Here is a 19,191-nt window from a genome sequence, read left to right on the forward strand (position 1 = left end):
GACTCACAGCCTTGGGCAGCTGCTTGACGAGGTATACCAGAGAGATCGAAGGCAGGAGAATAAACCAGCTGTGCTCCACAGAACCAGCCAAAGTGTACTCTCAGTGGCAGGGGAACAATATGAGAACAGCACCACCAAGGCTGGAAACTGAGCAATACTGGAAGAGCATATAGAAGGACGCAACCCATAATGGCAATGCTCAGTGGCTAGTGCAGAGGTGGCCAACTCCAGGCCTCGAGAGCCAGTGTCCTGCAGGTTTTAGATAACATCCTGGGTCAACACACCAGAATCAAATGATTAGTTCATTACCAGGTCTCTGGAGAACTTCAAGAAATGTTGAAGAGGTAATTTAGCCATTTAAATCAGCTGTGATGGATCAAGGACACATCTAAAACCTACAGGACACCAGCTCTCAAGGCCTGGAGTTGGCCACCCCTGGGCTAGTGGATCTAAGAGCAGACCACAGCAACCTCCCTGAACAGGGTCCAGTAATGATCACAGTGGCAGATATCCAAGAAAGGGTCTCCAGTATGAAGAGTTGGACAGCACCAGGCCCTGACATAGTTCATGCCTACTGGCTGAAGAAGCTGACTGCACTCCGTGAACTTCTGGCAGCACAAATGAACCAGCTGCTAGTCATTGAGACACCTGGAATGGCTAACTGAAGGCCGGACAGTCCTGATCCCCAAGGACCTCCAGAAGGGTCCCATCCAACTACCGGCCACTAACCTGCCTCAGTACCACATGGAAGCTCCTGTCAGGCATCATAGGAGCTAAGATGAACTTGCACATGGCTAAATACATGAGTGGGGCACAGAAAGGAATTGGCAATATCAGCTACTGGTAGACTGAGCACTCAGCTGAGACTACAAGACTAGAGTGACCAACCTGTGCACTGCCTGGATTGATTACAATTCAAGGACTAGATGTTACAATCCCTGATAATGCATTGCTTTAACCCTTTAAACCCTAACCTAATTTACCCTTTAAACCAGGGGTGCTGCTAAATTATAAAAATGAGAAAGCAAACATAAGAAGTAATTGTGTCACATAAACCTGACATACAAGGACAGCTACATGTTGTCAGGTGAAATACAAGTGGACCCAAGTGGCAGATCACTCAGACAACCACAATTGCAGTGAAACAGGTTGGTTTTTTTTTTGTTTTTTTTTACAGTGTAGTCACAGGAAAAACAAGATGGTGAGGTGAGGGAGATGGGCTGGTGGGGAACTCTAACTATCTAGAGAGGGAAAAGGAGAACGAGGTTTGCGAGTAAATGAAACAGGGCATAAGAGAGCAGTTTACGTACCCAAGGAGAGCTTACTTGTCACATGTTTACTCTGTAATGGGGCAAGGGCAGGGAGCCGTGGTGGAGACAGAAGTGGTCCAGTGATCATGCAGGTGAGCTGGGTTGCGGGGTCCTGAGTTGATGTAACCAAAGCACAGTGGAGCTGTGCTTTGTTTACATCCAGTCAAGCTGGCAGGAAACACAGAATGAGGGAATCCATGAATACCTTAATGAATGTAGTTAAATATAAAGATGGCTGGCTCATTACCACTGAAGCTAAGAAAATAATCTGACACTTGCTCCTTAAATAGCCCATCTGATTATGTTCCACGGATGTGGCTGGGGAACCCCGAGGATCATTGCCTCGCCCGTCTGCTCCAAAAAAGGAAACGCAAGCACACATGCCGTCCCAGCTTCTAACAGATGTAGTCTGAAAAACAGCAGTTTTGTCAAGTTTGCTGGGATATCAGTACGACACATTCTTACATAGAAAACTTTTTAAAGTCTCTAATTCAGTGAGCCCCGATTAGTTCAGCCTGTTTGGATAAATACAGTTAGTTGACGTATGACCTTAACTGCTTCAGCAGTTCCAGTTCAGGATCAAGGTGGGGCTGGAGCTGGATATGTTAAATAAGCTTTACAAAATTTAACAATAAACCTGCATCCATGTGTTTTATTGTCCACAGGATGAGAAAATAAAAATGATCAAACTGTAAATAACTGTGGAATATGTGAATACATGTTTGTGTGCCTCCAACCTTTCAGAGGAGTTCCTCCAGCCTCTTCTGAAAGGCTAGATGCACTGAAAGGCTCCCCTACCAGTTTATAGCAGAACCATTAAGGACGCTGGACTGCATGATGGCCTTACCCCTGAGGAGCCATCCTGTTATGGAAGGAACCAGTTAGAAGCTATTTTCAAAGTAGCTCAGCAGATTTCATCTCAGGTAATTGATTAACAGTTTGTTCATTTGACTGCCACTTAAAGTACATTCTTAAATGTACTTTAAGTGTCTAAATCAGGGGTGGCCAACTCCAGGCCTCGAGGGCCGGTGTCCTGCAGGTTTTAGATGTGTCCTTGATCCAACACAGCTGATTTAAATGGCTAAATTACCTCCTCAACATGTCTTTAAGTTCTCCAGAGACCTGGTAATGAACTAATCATTTGATTCTGGTGTGTTGACCCAGGGGTGAGATCTAAAACCTGCAGGACACTGGCACTCGAGGAGTTGCCTGCCCCTGGTCTAGATTAATGTTATTCATGAGAATTCATTCAGGAAATCCTTGCAGAATTTGAGGTTGGTTACCATACAGCAAACTAGCTATTCCCACTGAATTTTGAAGGGTAGTAACAGAGTAAAGAGTAAGACAGTTTAAGCTATTCATGTAAACCACTGTTAATTACTCACCAGCACCTTAGAACATTCAAAAATTTGGTATTGGGTGGACAAAATTCCACAAGATCGCAGCAATCCTTTAAGCTTCCATGGAGCCGAAAATGTCCATTTTTGAGAGGTGCCTGTGTGTACTTTGTAGAAAGTGGAAATGGAGGTGGCTGACCTTGAGACTGGGAAACAAGGTGCAGTAGTGGTAAGAAAGTGTTTGTGCAATTTAACAGATGAAAATTCGCCTGGTAGTAATGGTAAGAGAGCAGCTGTACCTGTAATAAAGCATGAGTTAACAGGATTTTCCTGCATTTCTAGAATTTTGGTAAATAGACTTGTTCTTATATAACATTTTTCTATTCTACCTGAGCACCCAAAGCAATTTTATACAACATGCTCCATTCACCCAAGCCCTTTTTCTCTATGCTTCTTCATTTCTATGCTAGCTCTTAGTGCTTCCTATCTAATATTCACACACCGTCTTAATCTGATGGATACTTCGATGAGCAACTTGGGGTTAGTATCTTGCCCAAGGATAGTTGACATTCAGACTGGGACCAGCCAAGGACTGAACTAGTAGATGACTTGCTCTACCTCCTAGCACCCCAGTAATGAACAACAATGGTTCTTTCCTTGTATTAGGTAGCTTTTTATGCTTGAGTAATTCATAGGCCAGCAGGTCATTTACTAATCAGAAGATTCTAGGTTTGATCCCTGTCTGCTCCTTGGGCTCTCTGATGCATTCATCAGAATATGAATATGTGAGACAGATGATAGCACTTAGGAAGAAAAGACAGAAAAACAAACAACAAAAACCCACCCTTTTCCCTGAAAATTGTGAAGCACAAGGACTGGACTAAAAATAAGCAAAAAAGCAGCCAGTGTCCTAAGAAAAACTTTGGAAAACCTTCAAAAAGCCTAAAAAAACATTAGAGAATTGGGGTATGACTGCAATGACAGGATTGTAAGATGGTGAATGATGTACTCTTAAGCCACTCGCTTCAGAGATGATCTTTCCCTTTTCACATAAATGGCCTCCACTCTGGAAAAAAAGTGCCTGCCTCCTGCCTGTTTAGATTGTCATCATTGAAAGAGTTGCCACTGGTCTGTAGGTATAACTAAACTGCAGAGTCTCTTCTATATTGTGCTCCTTAGCCAAAGGTTGTTTGGTCTGAAATCCGCAGAGATGCAGTGTTTTGAGAAAATTATGTCTCTGTTCTAATGCCCCTGGCACATAAGGGATCACTAAAGGTTTTTGTTCTTGTGCAGATGACACTCAGCTGGAACCAGCTTCAAGTTTGGATTTAGGACACCCTCTCTACTTTTAAGATTAGGCTTTAAACTTTCCTTTTTGCTGAAGCATATAGTTAGGGTTGGATCAGGTGTCCCTAAATCCACCCTTAGTTACGCTAGGTCTAGGCTGCTGTGGGATTCCCATGATACACCGTTTCTTCTTCAGTCCCCCTTTTCACTCAATATGCATTTGTTTATACACCTCTCTGTACTTGATTATTAGTTATCATTCATCTCTGGCTCTCTTCCACAGTGTATCTTTGTCCTGTCTTCCTCCCCTGGCAGCGCTGTCTGAGAGCAGAAAAAAGCTCTAAACAGGCAGGATCGCCGATGGCAAGGACCCACCCCATCCAAGATCTAACCCGTACAACACGTGGCACGTATTTCAACCACTTCTACAGCCCTTCTGTTTCGAAGGATTCCAAGGTGGATCACATCGATGCAGTTCCTCCGGTACCAACACCAGAGGCGGTGGGAGTCCTCCAAATCGCTGGCAACGCAGGGGAGTATCAGCAGTGAGTTACGGATATTAACCTCCTAGGACCTGGCGTCCACATATGTGGACATCACATTTTGGGTTGTCTAGACCAAAATACTAAATTGTGCTCTACAAGGGCCTGATATCCACTTACGAGGACATTATACAGTCACTGTTCTATCAAAATTTGAAATGAAAGTCCTTATATGTAGATCTCATATTTCTCAGAAACAAAAATCACGTAAAAAATAATCTGGTAATTCTTTGTTTTTACATTCATCAGGTTCCAATCAGCCCAAATAGCAAAGAGAAATTAAAAATGCATGCCATGAAAGAGTTCAGGTCTTAGGAGGTTAAGAAGCATCTGTTGCTTATACACCAACAGGGAGTGGGTTTTTAAAGATTGTAGGACACCACTATGAACACAATACATAAACGTTTCAGAACCGAGAGATGGCACTATTTTGCACTTTTAAATATTCCCCATTACTTCTGGAAAAGCTAGCTTGTCATTTTTCATATTCCCCCTGCTCAACCTGATGTTTGTCCATCTTGATGTGATCAGTGACTTGTGGTACATTTTGACATTTGATTTTCACCCAGGTGTTATCCATGTACCCAAGCCAATGCTTTTTTGGTTTTCTAGAATAGGACAACAGAGCCCTGTTTTCCATCGAGAAGCTGAACAGGTATATCTAATAAAGTGGCTATTGAGTTTATATCAGGCTAAAACCAGCACTAGTTTACAAACAGTGGACAAACATTCTGTGTCCCCAAACAAAGACAGGTCCAGCCAAGTGAGTGCGTGAAGTTTACAAACTGTTTTCCTCTTTCACAGTCTTTTACAGCCTCGATTTCTTTCCTTGTAACTTGTCCCTCCCCTCTCCTCGAGGTTTGGAAGGTGCAAAGAAGATATAAGAAACAGGCAGAGGTAACAGGAATTAATGCCATCCTTTTAATTATGTCAAAAGATTATTGGCACAGCTGCATTAAAACTATTGCATTGTTTCTCTGCATTTCATGTTCTTTGGCATAACTGAACTGATGATATGCTTTATTTTAAGGGCAACTTTTAATTAAATTCTCACTGTAGTACGTGACAAGAGATTATGTTTTTGATCATTTCTCTCACACACAAAATGAAGGACAAAGTTTAAAGGCAGTTGATCATCTTAACAACCAAAACAACTTATAGATATGACAAAGTAGCTGTTTGCATAGTTCTCCTGAATTCAAGCTGTAAGACTATTTTATATATTTAAAGTTATTCTGCAAAGGATACGCCCTGTGCATCCTCGCTTCCTCCTCTGTCCACATGATGCTTGTAGGTATTGAGGCACCATTCAACATGTTACACAGAAATTCATTTCCAGGTCAGAAAGAAGGCAAGACAGATGATGAGGTGCAAACCACAAGAAACTAAAAAAAACTTGGGACATTTCATTCATTTTCTAAACTATTACAATAATTTCACGACAATTATACACGTTATAACAATGTGTTTTATTGCCAGACATAAGACCTCTAAATACTTATATAACAAACTCTTTTCTACTGTTTTTTTGTACAACTTTTCACCTGCACTGACATATGATTTATAGCTCCATTGAATCTTTAATGGCAACAAGCTGCCGCTGGTGCAGTGTGCAATGGGCTGTCAAGAAATTAAAAACACAGACTTAATTGTTGGGTGTCAGAGACAGCGCAAAAACAGAAATAACATTTTATGATCATAATAGCTGGTAAGAGAGAAAATATGCAGTTCACCAAATGATTCTTGAGCTACTGTGATCTATGAATTTTTATCTTCTGTTGTCTTCGTTGTGTCAGTCCCAGCTGACTGCTGCTCTGCCAACATGTCTATCAGTTTCAGGTCAAGCACAGGATCCCTGGATTCGGCCAAAACCTGCAGAATAAAAGCAACACAATGATAATATGCAATAATCAAAACAACACTGTGTTTGTACTTGTGGTGAATTGGTAATCAGATTTATTCTTTAACACACACACACACACACACACACACACACACACGACATGAAGTATTTATAGTGCGTCACTAGTTTAACATTTTATTATAGCCTTATTCCAAAATGGATTAATTTTTTTTTTACCTCAAAAATCCATACAGCCAATACCACCACCATACCCCCAAATGAAAGAGCGAAGTTTGCCTAAAGTTTTCGCAAATGTATTAAAAATAAATCATATTATCTCAGTGGCTTTTAAACACTGAAACACAAAGTTTGGTCTACCCCAAGGACCAAGGGGTAGAACTGGCAATGGATCGGGTCTCCCATTGCCAGTGCCAGAAGAATTGCCATGATTTACACATTAGGGAAACCAAACAACCTCCGCCTAAACAGACACGAACGCTGGTTTGAGGACTTGGGGACACGTTCAAAGTTTTAGCAATTTTCCGGACTGACAGACCTTCAGTTCTTAAAGTTATGATGGACTGTCATTTCTCTTTACTTAGAATTCATATTATGGAAAGAACCAATCAGCTAACAGTTGTCAAATAGGGCTCTGAGCTGTGTACGACCCTGACCTCTGCACAACACAAAAGATGGTCCCAACCCCATTAAGAAGGCAAGAAATTCCAAAAATGAACACTGACAAGGCACATCTGTGAAGTGAAAACCATTTCAGGTGACTACATCATGCTAACTGAGAAAATGCAAAGGGTTTGCAGCAATGCCAACAAAGCCAAGAGTGGCTACTTTCAGGAATCTAAAATATACCATATATTTAGAGTTATTTATCTTTGTTTTCTTTTGCTATATCTATATCTTCCTTTGCTATATCTATATCTTGCTTCACATATTTGATGTCTTTAGTATGTTTCTAAAATGTAAAAGTGGTAAAAATAAAGAAAAACTATTAAATGAGAAGGTGTGCCCAAACTTTTGACGGATTAGAGAAATCTTTGGATGTACTTGGCATCTTTTTCTTTAGTAAAACCTTTCGTTTTCACACGACAACATAATTTAGCTGACTGGCATGAGATAGTTTGCAGCTTGCAAAAATGTGACCATGTCAAAACAGGCCAACAACATTTTTGTAGGAACCCAAAGTAATATTTATAACAAGAGTCTTACAGGAGGAGCTCCTCGCCTTCTCAGGATGATACCTTCTTTAAGTAAAGCCTTCGCAGTCTCTTCAAACAAAGAGGAGTTATCCAGCATGCCATGGCTTTTTAACTCTCTGTACTTGTCAACAAACCTGCGGGATTAAAGTGATAAGAGGAAAAATGTGAAAACTGCCTGTCAAACTGTTATTGTGGGCATTTTTCATAGATTTAACTTACGAGTGGTGGGTGTATGTGTAGTAAAAATGATTCATGGGGCCTGTCTCAATATGCGTACTTGCGTTCTCGTGTACTCATGATACGTCATCTGTCAGACCAAGTATCAAGCCGAGAGCGCAAAAAGTTCCCGAATGTGTTCTCGCTCCGCCTGTTTTATCGAGCATGCATCGGTCGTGACTTGTGTGTACTTGGTACAGCTAAATATCCCAGAATGCATTTCGTCCATAACCTAAACGCGGCAATGGCAAAGGAGCGTGGCTAAAAACTTTTAAATATTACTCTTTCTGGTTCACAAAATAAACTTTTAAGTTATTTTCAAGCGAGAATGTAGCTGTGTAAGCTTCAAGTATCTGCTCGATTTATCAAGATATCATACATTTCCAAACGTGCTCTGACGTTTTCGGAGACGTCTGTTACCCACCAGCTCCATAGCAGACCGGGAGGTCGAGGATCACTAGAGCCGGTGAGAACAGCGGACTCCCGGCACATTGTTTTCAACCCCCCTGCAGTCTTTCGCTACTCAGGTTAAACATGATATATAAGCCTCTTAGATAACTTCGAAATGTTAATGTTTGGCTTATTTCAGTGTTTTATTTGTTCCTGAGTAAATCAGTTTGGCTGAGATATATTTCAATTCAGGAGGAAACATTTTCACCGGGAACAAAAACAGCATGTTAATACATTGAGATTCTGAAGGCTGCTTCAAAGTGATCAGATTATATTTTAAATATTTGTTCAGTTCTCTTCCAAACCCCAAACAGCTGTCTATTGTAATTTTTGAGTGTCCACTAAAATAAAAATAAAAGTGTTCTAACATCTCACCTGCTTGTTTTTATTAAGGCATACATGTACACTATTTTTATTAATAGAGATTTCGCTACTGAGGTTAAACATGATATACAAGTCACTTAGATCACTTCTAAATGTTAATGTTTGTTTTTTTTCAGTGTTTTATTTGTTCCTGAGTAAATCGGTTTGGCTGAGATTAAAGCTTCATAACATATTAATCAGTTAAATTAAGAGGGGACGGCAGTAAAAACTCCGGATCTGTGACATCATCAAGTACACTGGTGTTCCAATTGTACAAATCGCGAGTCCATGCTCATGTTCTCGGCAAGTCCATACTCCCGTGCGTTCTCGGTGAGTACGGACTCGCGTACTTGACAACTGAGAAAGGGCCATTGCGTTACTTGCATTTGGTTTTGACATAGTTTGCAATGTATGCTAAAACTGCTTCTGCACACTACTGAATTCCTCTGACCCTTCTTTTCAACAATGTCCTTGTCTTTTGAGCCTTGTCTGTTATGGACTCATATTCAGTAACGTCACTCAAGTATTCCTTAAAAATCTCTGTTATCATTTTGTCTTTTATTGTGCTCACATTCCTAATGTACTGATGTGTACAACTGCAGTAGCCTAAGCTTTAACACATGCTCTGCTGGTGGCTCCCCCCTTCTAAGATCTGTGTATCAACCTCACATGATGTGATCAAACTTTATTCCAACTACATGATTGCTTCGGCATGGTGCTATTTTCATTGTCACTGGTTTGTTGTGTTCTCTGTCAAAACATGGATGTCGAATTTCTACTGGCCATGAACCATTTGTCATCAAGCTCTACTTAAATGAGTCATAGACTATTAATAAATGGCTAAACAAAAATACAAGTACTAGATTGAAATTGAGTTTAAAAGCATCTATATCCAGTGACAAATTTTAAAAGGTTTTCAGAAAGCCTGGAGTACCATGTGTGTTATTCTGAACACAGTCAAACATACCTCTGACAAGTAGAAACAAAGTTTGATTTGGAGAGATCAAGAGCCCGCAAACCTCTCCCATACTGCTCATAGAATCCCCTAGCAAAAACAAAAATCAAACAAAAAAAACAAAACAAGTTAGAAGTTAGTGAAGCCTACAAAAATATTTCACTTAGTATCAACACTTAGTTATGTCTGTGTGTGTTGAATTTCATACTTCATTTTTATCTAAATGTATAAATTTGTGTATGTTAACATTTAAATTTATTAACATGTTATTGACAATCACTAATGTGTCGGAACAAGTGCTTCTTTAAAAAAACAAACAAACAAACAAACAAACAAAAAAACCCCAATAACCTCAAGTTTTTGATGATATTGACAGCTTAGCAATAGTGAACCTTTAACCAGCACTATGGTGGGTAAAGCAGATATAAACTGTGTTGTTGATAGAAAGACCAGTTTCCTTCTTAAATTGCAGCATCACAATAGCTTAAATCACTGTTTAAAATGTGCAATTGTTCCGAACCAAGACTAAATCCCCAAAATGTGTGTCCACTCTGTGCTGATCAGAATTATGGTTTTGGTAGAAAAAAAAAGGAAGAATATGCAAATTAGATGTATTTTGCCTATATTCATGTATTTGCATAAAAAAAAAATCTGGGTTAGCATCTGAATATTTATAAAGGAGCCTTCAGATATAGGAAAACAGTTATTTTTGTTGCCATGAGTAGTTGACTTACGTTCTAATTTTATCCTCACTGTAGAAGATTTCAGGCACAATTCCCTGTTTCTTAGCAGAAGGGCTGGTAACTGGTTTCACATGAAGTGGGGCCCTCTTTGGTGGAAAAGTCTTGTACACATCATACCAGAGAGGTTTTTCCTTTGGCTTTATGACTCCAGAGCGTATCAGATCTCTAACCCTGTTGATAATGTGAAAACACACAATTCCTTATCATTAACTGTGCAGGAGAATGCTTTACAAAGAATGGCATTACAACTTCTAATACTGAAACTCTTTTTGCGCAAGTTGTTTATGCTATAAAAAATTTTAAGTAAAAAATAAAATAAAATAAAGTCAGATATTTTTTAACCAAGTCATCTCTCACATCCCATGATTGCTGCTTAAAATACTCAAACTCTGTATAAATGTTTAACAAGTTTATGGTCACATTATTTCAAGAATTTAATAAATATGTTTGTAAGAACTTTAACGCTAACTAGGTACACGTATTTGCAATATTTATCAGCATCCAGCAAGCGCTGTTTCGGCAGAAGCATCAGATGGGCTGTGTCCCAATTAAGAGACCGCACGCTTGAAGTACGCATTTTGAGTGCGATTACGTCACCGCCACGTGACGACGGCTGTCCCAATTCGAAGTGTACTTCAAATGCATACTCCAAATGCGCCGTCGATTTCCCCAAATATCAAGCGTGGTCCAGTGCATGCTTCGTGGTCCCATATATCCCACAATTCATAGCGCGGCGGTGGGTGTGGATAATTTTGCCACAAAATACGGCAGACGACAGAAGGGAGCGGCCGAAGAGTGAACTGTCAAAAGTAAGTACTGAATATGATGTCACTTATTTATGTGCGAATGTTCAATAATGAAGAACATTAAAACATTACTGTTGGCCACATGTCGGCAAAGTTATGTGACATTAGTGATGTTTGTACTTTCAGCGTTAACTCGGTTTTAAAGCCTCTACTTCAAAATATATATATAGTTGACCTTAATCTTACAGAGAATGTGATGATTTTATGGATAATTCAGTCAGTCATATATCCACAAACACAACAAGCTGAAAGTCAGTGAATGCTGCTCGGTTTGCAGTCCTGAATATCACGGCACAAGCAGGATTCACCGCACTTTTAATGTTAGCTATGTTATATTGCCTCCTCTGTTCGGTGGTGTCGAGCCAAACGGACTTCAACGTGTGTTTGAACGAGCTGACGGTTCACTCGTTAAGCTGAAAGAAAGATGCTTTAATCACAGGAGTCACACATGTGTCCACTGGACCATCTGGGAACTCTTCTTGTTTAGCACTCGTAATAACACAAACACTAAATCCTCCTTCTTTTGTGCTGTTTTGTAGCAGTGTGTACACCTGAGACTGTCACCTGTCTGTCTGTCCTGCACTCTCTCTCTGTTTCTTTCTCTCTGATTGTGTAATAAAAGTATGAACATGTATTTATAAGTTACACTTGTGTTTGACTCCTGCAGCTTATCACACATTTGATTTCCAAGTGTGACAACTGCAAGTGTCCAGAGTGAGGACAGACTGAGGGACCCACTGCTGCACATCATCTGTGAGGCTTTGCACCCCTGATGATCCACCAGGACAAACTCAGCAGTGTGTGAGGAAGAGGAGGAGAAAGAGCCAGCAGCAGCTGACAGAATGAGAGAATAGACAGACTGTTCCCTGTTTGTGAAGGACTGCTAGAAAAGTTTAAAATAACTAATTGTCTGTCCTGAATCAGTCTTATTAGGTAATGTTCAAATAATTTTATCATTCCAGTGTTTTCAGTGTGGGAGAAAGTACTCAGGGCCTTCAAGTTAAACACTATGAAAGGCAGCAACAAGTTTAATGTTCAGAAACCAAAGTATGTATCAGCAGCAGAATGGACCTAAAAATAAATGTTTGTTTCAGTTCTATGAAGCTTTGAGTATTTTGGATTAGTAGTACTGGTGTGTTTGTTGCATCATATTGCTGGTAATTGTTTATATGCTTTATATATTTTGAGGTAAGTTGATCTTTAGTGTTACATCATATTCTAAAAGGATGTTATGTGTTTGTATACTTTCTGCCCAGTTTGACCCATTTAGCAGAAGTCAGCCTGTTTAAGGCTCTGATATCTATTCTGTATGACTTAAAGCAGTTATGACATGGTATGATTTTCTCACCCAATAAAGGAATATTTAATATATCAGTCTACTCTTCATTCTATCAGAAACAGTTTTCGAAGCTCGTACATTTTGTTTTTACACATATGTAAGCATTGAGCCAAATGTAATAATGCCAACAAATTAAACGGACAATATTTGTCTCTTATGTATAATACATCTGTATATACACTGTCAAAGGCTATGTTCACACTGCAGGCAAAAGCGCATCAAATCCGATTTTTTTGACCCTATGCGACCCATATCCGATCATGGTATGACAGTGTGACCGGCACAAATCCGATATTTTCAAATCTGATCTGGGTCACTTTCGTATGTGGTACTGAATCCAATACATATCCGATGTTTTAGAAAGCGACTGCTGTTTGAACAGTCATGTCGCATTAAATCCGTCTTTTATGTCACTGACACAAGACAGACGCCAATTATCAGCGCCGGAGAAGCGCCCGAGAAGACATCGCGAACGCTTCCTGGCCATCCAGTGTAGATGTGAGTGAAACTGTTGGGAAGACAACGTGAACATTTTATTTGTACTGTATAATCTGCAGATTCTGATAGAAATCTGCAACTATCCTTTGAAGCACCGCTCCTCTCTAAAACAGCAATAAGGATAATTATTAGGTTATTTACATTATTATGTAAATAACAAAATAACTTAAAGCAAAAACTGGGAAACGTAAAGTCCGAAGTCTTTATATTAAGGGCCATCAGTCAAACAATATTGTTTGCTCTGGGTCTAAACAGAGCGCGTTGTATGTGAAGTCTTCTTTTGCGCATGCGGGTCGCTTTGAGCGTTCACACTAGAGCGCGTTTGCTGTCGCATTTTATTTGTAGTGTGAACAAGCAGACAAAAAAAATCGGATTTGATCAAAAAATCGGAATTGAGCATTAAGACCTGCAGTGTGAACGTAGCCAAAGGTATTTGTCTTTGAGTGAAGATTTAAGGTGATAGGAAATATAACTACAACTTGAATATTTGACCCAGAGTTCAAGCTCACTGCTGTAATATATATATGTCATGTTTTACAGTCCCGTGGTCTCAGCCTCAGATACTCAACTAATCAAAGTGATGTCATGACAAAAATGAATGACCAACAAAACATTTTTTCTCAAAGCCGTATGTAACGTTTCTCGCGGTTAGTATCATGGTTGCTAGGCAACCTGAACAGCGCGACGAAGGCTAGACCGTCCCATTTCACAAGCCTCTCACTTCCGCACTTCTCGTATAGGGCTTTGGAGTTGACGTCACTGGAGGTGGGCCACGCCCCCTTTCCGCCATGACAGTAGGCTAGACACAGGATACAGCTTCAGCTATGGTTCGTACGTGTTGTGTTATCAGTTGCAACGTTTGATCACACGATCGTGAAGGCAAGAAGCTGGATAATGGGCTCTCTTTTCATCGTTTTTCAACCTGGAGGCAACGTGAGGGATCCCATGTATCCGATATTACTAAACAGAGACGTCAGGCTTGCATTGCAGCGGTGAGACGTGCGGATCGAGTTCTGTGCAATCCCCAGCTTTTTGTTGGTTTGGTCTCCGCATCTTCTTTCCGGTGAGTTCTAAATTAATTCATATCACTATTAAAATGCTTTTAGTGTTATTTTCAATGTGCTGAGGTCATAGATAATGAGATAAAACATGCTAATGTGTGATGCTGCAGAACCACGTCATGTCATCATGTCGACTGAGTAGCTTATGATTTAGCATTATTGCAGGCAAACCAGCATATGAAATGGATGTAACAAATCCAGACTGGGCACCAACACTGCTCATGGGCCTCTAAAAACATACTAAATTGCTCTCATTGTACACTAATCCGCACATAACTTCCAGATGAATCACACACCTGTCATGTGCACTAATTTTATCTTACCGCCTTTGTCCTATCCCGATCTTTGCATACCTTGTCTGTGGAGTCAGCGCATACACAGCAAACCAGTTTAAGAATTATAAATCCCTGGAGGCCCACATCCAATTCACGAACGGCTGGGTGCAAGATTTGTCCATCTTTATGCCTCCACGCTGCGACAACTGTACGTTGTCGTTAAGACAAAGGTAAGTCGGTTTGAACATGATAACTTTCTAAACAACTTCCTTGTTACAGTTTTTGATTTGCACGTACAGCCAAACCATCTATATTAGCCTTGGTTCATTACAGACCTTTTATTAAAAGTGGTTTTTTTGTGTTTCAGGTACTGCACTCACAACGACTGAATGAAACTGCACTGTGACCTCGTTGTGTGGACACAGAGAGACCTTCTGTCATACGCATCTTCCCTGATGTGGATTTCTGGGAACCACGTTTAAAGCAAGCACAAGACTTCTTAAAGTGTGTCTTCCTGAACTTGTTGGGAAATACTTCTCCAAACAATGTGCTGCTCTAAATAGCCTGTAATGTTTCATTTTGTGGTTCAAGATTGATGCCAGCTGTGTGTTGCCATGTAAATAGTTTGCATTTCATTTTTATGTACTTGCTAAGTACATGTGATAAGATCAAGAATAAAAAAAACAAAAAAACATGTATACTATTCTTTTCTGTTTTATTGAAACTACTTCACACAAAGTACAATTATTTACAATGAACCACACATGCAACACAACAGCTTTATGAATACTCAACAAGAGCAAGTTTCATTTGGCGCTGGTTTGACAACCACACTGGGGCACATATTCACCAAAACACAGCAAACCTTAACAATCTTATCAAGCAGTGTTGTGTTTATTTCTGCTCTGCCCTGTTCATTGCACACACAATGCTTCGTCTGCCCTTTAGCTTCTGTGATGCTGTCTGTCCGATCACCACTGTCCACATTTACAGGTGGTACCTCAACCTCCACTTGTCCAACACAACTGCTGTCCACAGCTATGACATTGTAATTTTGTTGTTGTTCTTCTGTCAGATCTTCATCGATTACTTCTGCACGGGGCACACCTTCAGACTCTGCAGCTGCATAAAAGCCTGTAAGATAAAATTAGTGCACATGACAGGTGTGTGATTCATCTGGAAGTTATGTGCGGATTAGTGTACAATGAGAGCAATTTAGTATGTTTTTAGAGGCCCATGAGCAGTGTTGGTGCCCAGTCTGGATTTGTTACATCCATTTCATATGCTGGTTTGCCTGCAATAATGCTAAATCATAAGCTACTCAGTCGACATGATGACATGACGTGGTTCTGCAGCATCACACATTAGCATGTTTTATCTCATTATCTATGACCTCAGCACATTGAAAATAACACTAAAAGCATTTTAATAGTGATATGAATTAATTTAGAACTCACCGGAAAGAAGATGCGGAGACCAAACCAACAAAAAGCTGGGGATTGCACAGAACTCGATCCGCTCGTCTCACTGCTGCAATGCAAGCCTGACGTCTTTGTTTAGTAATATCGGATACATGGGATCCTTCACATTGCCTCCAGGTTGAAAAACGATGAAAAGAGAGCCCATTATCCAGCTTCTTGCCTTCACGATCGTGTGATCAAACGTTGCAACTGATAACACAACACGTACGAACCATAGCTGAAGCTGTATCCTGTGTCTAGCCTACTGTCATGGCGGAAAGGGGCGTGACCCACCTCCAGTGACATCACGCTCCAAAGCCCTATTTGCACGTAGTGCGCGTACTTCAAGCGTGCGGTCTCTTAATTGGGACACAGCCATGGAGAGCAGAGCTTTTACTGTCGCATGCCGATGACGTCATCATGTCGCCTGTTTTTAAAAAAAACCCTTTAACCTTCAGTGCGTTCTAGCTTTTTTTTTTTTTTTTTTTTGGTGGGGGACATATGACAGCAATTGTCTTTATCATGACAGTTCCAGTGACTAATGTTTCTGCTGGATGATTGCCCCCCCTCCCCCTTTTTTAAAATTCAATTATTTTAATAGTTGTAAACCCACGTGTTGCCTGAATAAAACACTCTTATTACTGCCCAAGGCTAGCACATATACTGTACCAACTAACGACTCTTTATAGTGCCAGAACTAGTATCACCATCATCGATATTGTGGATACAGCTAAAAGCCACATTAGCTTCATCATTACTTGAATGAAAGGCGTAAACATTGGTCTTACCTTGTGAATACCGTTCCAAATCTCTCTAGTCTACTACCTGCCATGTGGAGCTTTTAGTCGAGAGTTCTCTATAATTCTCCTTTTCTAGCAAAAATCTGCATTGAAGTGGAACATTGTTTGCAACACTGTCGAAACAACCCGCTCGGATGCTGTTATGCCCGTTTTAATGCGATTCTTCTTCTTCTTCTGAATATGGTTTATTGACGGTTGGCAAACAGCAAAATGGTGCATTACCGCCACCAACTGGTGTGGAGTGTGGACCAAAATGACAAAAAATAAATAATTAAACAAATAAATAAATAAATTAAAAGAAAAGAAAAGAAAATATTCAAATTCTTCTGAACAAATGGGTCTGTCTTAAAAACCAAAATACAGCCTGATAACTTTTACTCATAGAGCTCACGCAAAATAAATCAAACAAGTCCAACTTCACTTTCATATCGTCCAGCTTTTTGATCAGCTGTCTCCTCTCCATATCATACTTCTGACAATGCAATAAAACATGTTCTATTGTTTCCTGTTCCCTACTGCAGTCAAACTCCCCTGTACAGTGTTTACCTATTAAAAATAATGTGCTATTTAAGCCACTGTGCCCAAATCTCAGTCGAGATATAATCGTCTCCTCTCTCCTGTTTCGTCCTGTACTTCTCATTTCCCCCACTTTCCTTTGGATATTGTACAACCATCGCCCTTTCCTCTCCTCCTCCCATTGCTTTTGCCACCTTTCCTTCATTTTGTGTCATATTCTGTTCTTGAGCTCCGTCCTACTCACACTAATAACCACATCTATCAGTGGTCTCCTTGTTGCGACTTTTGCTGTCCTATCTGCCATTCCATTTCCTTTAACTCCATGATGCGCCGGTACCCATAAGAATGTGACCACAAGCCCCATCATAACAAGTCTGAACAATGTTTGCTGGATCTCTATCAGAATGTCATGTCTGCAGTCTGAGTGGCTGTCTTGCAAGCTTTAATGCGATTATAGTATGGGTGCTTGGAATGGTCAAATCGTGCGCATTAATACTGAAATATTGGTTCTTCCGATACCAGAGATTTATGTTCCAGAATCGACTTTCGTATTACATCATCAATATTATAGTAATTTGGGGTACATTTGTAGTTTATAATTTACAAGAAAACAGTGGAAAGTAACTATATTATTGGCAGGGCTGGACTGGGACAAAAAATCGGCCCGGGCATTTTGACTAGAGACCGGCCCACCAGGTATTATAGGAAAAACCATAAAGCCTTTGAATAAAAACAAATGCTGTTGTCACAGTGATGTATGCTGTCTTGTTGGTATATATGTATCAGTCTAATAAACTTAAACCTACACCATCCTCCCTATTCTGGTATTCTAAACAGTACCCGAAAGTAGACTGCTTGGTCGAGTTAACCTCCTGAACTATCTACAACACATGGTGAAAACCTGAAATTAAGACAGAGAAGGCTAGAGGTGAGATATGATCATTACTGATTACTGATGACAGATTTAGATATATTTTCATAAACCATTCATTTGCCACATCAATAAACAGCATGACAGGGCAAAATATTTTTTCTAACATGGTAACCTTTAAAAAGTGAAAGGAGATAGAAAGACAGATGAGAAAGAAAACTTAATTGACTTTTTGATGGCATTTTACACACAGTACTGGTACAGTATCTAGAAAATGTGGGAAAATGCTGGCATCATAAACAGTACTTAGCTACTTCTGAAGAAATTATGATGGGACCCTAAAAAAAAATTACTATGTACAATAATGTATTTCTATACATTTTACATCAGATGAAAATGTTTGTTGTAAGATTCAGATAATTTTTTGTTAAAAGCGAGACATTTTAAATGCGAATAAGAAAGAAAAGTATTTCTCTGTGCCCCCCTCTCCCTGTTAATGCCCTGCCTGGGCCCCTGGCAAAACTTTGCTAGACCCGCCCCTGCACAGTTACCAGCTGTCAGCTACTTAGAAAAGGATCCTGGTGTTATTTGTCTCTCAGAAACAGTTCATAACTTCCCTTCAACTCATTCATGTCACCTAAAAGGTAAACCTGTTTCTCCATCACCTGTTCAGCTCTGATGATCCAGTAAGGACATCTCCTGGTTTCATCTTCATGTTTCACTCTCACCAGATAACCAAACCGACATCATGACCAGCAGCTTTTACAGCTGTGGCTCCAGCAAACATCAGCTGATACTAGAAATTAATATTAAATAAATTTTAACAACAGCTGATCAAGCTTAAACGTGCTGCTGTTGTTTAGCGCGATCAGCTGATCATTGATCGGTTTCATGATTGAAGTAGAAACAGGAGAGGGAGGGGGAGAGAATGAAAGAAGAAGAAGCAGCTGTGCAGCAAAGACACAGAGTAACTCCAGCTTTGTGTTTTTTTCATTGTAGCTGAAGTCCAGGACAAACTGTTCCTTTTCACCTCAATACGAAACGCGAAATATTTTATCTGAATACGAGACGATTCCGTTTTTTTACTGGACGGTTGGAAACTCTAACAACTAACCTTATAAATAAGATAAAACAAGTTCAACATCAATAATATCACAGCACCCGCCCAGCAGTATATAAACTACGTCATGCTACCTAGTACGCAGTACGAGTTATTGTAACTGACTGTAAAAAGTCAGCATAACAAAAATAAACTCCACCTAAACTTGGTTTATATCTGACCCAGATAGACTGCAGGTCATAACT

General features: G+C 40.0%; 1 protein-coding gene and 2 long non-coding RNA genes across 4 annotated transcripts; 2 read left to right on the forward strand and 1 right to left on the reverse strand.

Moving 5' to 3' along the window:
- Positions 1-2,464: 2,464 nt before the first annotated feature.
- On the forward strand, positions 2,465-5,871 carry LOC112842179 (uncharacterized). Its single transcript, XR_003213886.1, has 2 exons — positions 2,465-2,584; positions 4,218-5,871. It is a non-coding gene; the product is annotated as an uncharacterized LOC112842179 (long non-coding RNA).
- Positions 5,872-5,917: 46 nt separating this feature from the next.
- On the reverse strand, positions 5,918-16,675 carry mrps23 (mitochondrial ribosomal protein S23). Of its 2 annotated transcripts, XM_005465395.3 has the most exons (6): positions 16,488-16,675; positions 10,252-10,431; positions 9,530-9,607; positions 7,544-7,667; positions 6,210-6,348; positions 5,918-6,096 (listed from the first exon to the last, which is right to left on the reverse strand). In XM_005465395.3, exons 1-5 carry the CDS (start codon positions 16,529-16,531, stop codon positions 6,235-6,237), a joined length of 540 nt encoding a protein of 179 aa, XP_005465452.1. In that variant the 5' UTR covers positions 16,532-16,675; the 3' UTR covers positions 5,918-6,096; positions 6,210-6,234. The 2 variants fall into 2 exon arrangements, with proteins under 2 accessions (XP_005465452.1, XP_003459767.1); XM_003459719.5 differs by having other exon boundaries at positions 5,927-6,348.
- On the forward strand, positions 13,916-14,669 carry LOC112842178 (uncharacterized). The gene is made up of 3 exons (XR_003213885.1): positions 13,916-13,966; positions 14,335-14,469; positions 14,607-14,669. It is a non-coding gene; the product is annotated as an uncharacterized LOC112842178 (long non-coding RNA).
- Positions 16,676-19,191: the final 2,516 nt, after the last annotated feature.

This window comes from Oreochromis niloticus, linkage group LG14, assembly GCF_001858045.2.
Source record: "Oreochromis niloticus isolate F11D_XX linkage group LG14, O_niloticus_UMD_NMBU, whole genome shotgun sequence".
Classification (NCBI taxonomy): Eukaryota; Metazoa; Chordata; class Actinopteri; order Cichliformes; family Cichlidae; genus Oreochromis; species Oreochromis niloticus.

Excerpts from the sequence above, each read along its gene's own strand:
- mrps23 (XM_005465395.3), bottom strand. The coding sequence starts at position 16,531 with ATGGCAGGTAGTAGACTAGAGAGATTTGGAACGGTATTCACAAG. Across the intron at positions 9,608-10,251 it reads AGTGAGGATAAAATTAGAAC|GGGATTCTATGAGCAGTATG; the intron begins GTAAGTCAACTA and ends TGTTTTTGCTAG. Across the intron at positions 7,668-9,529 it reads TTTGTTTCTACTTGTCAGAG|GTTTGTTGACAAGTACAGAG; the intron begins GTATGTTTGACT and ends TTAATCCCGCAG.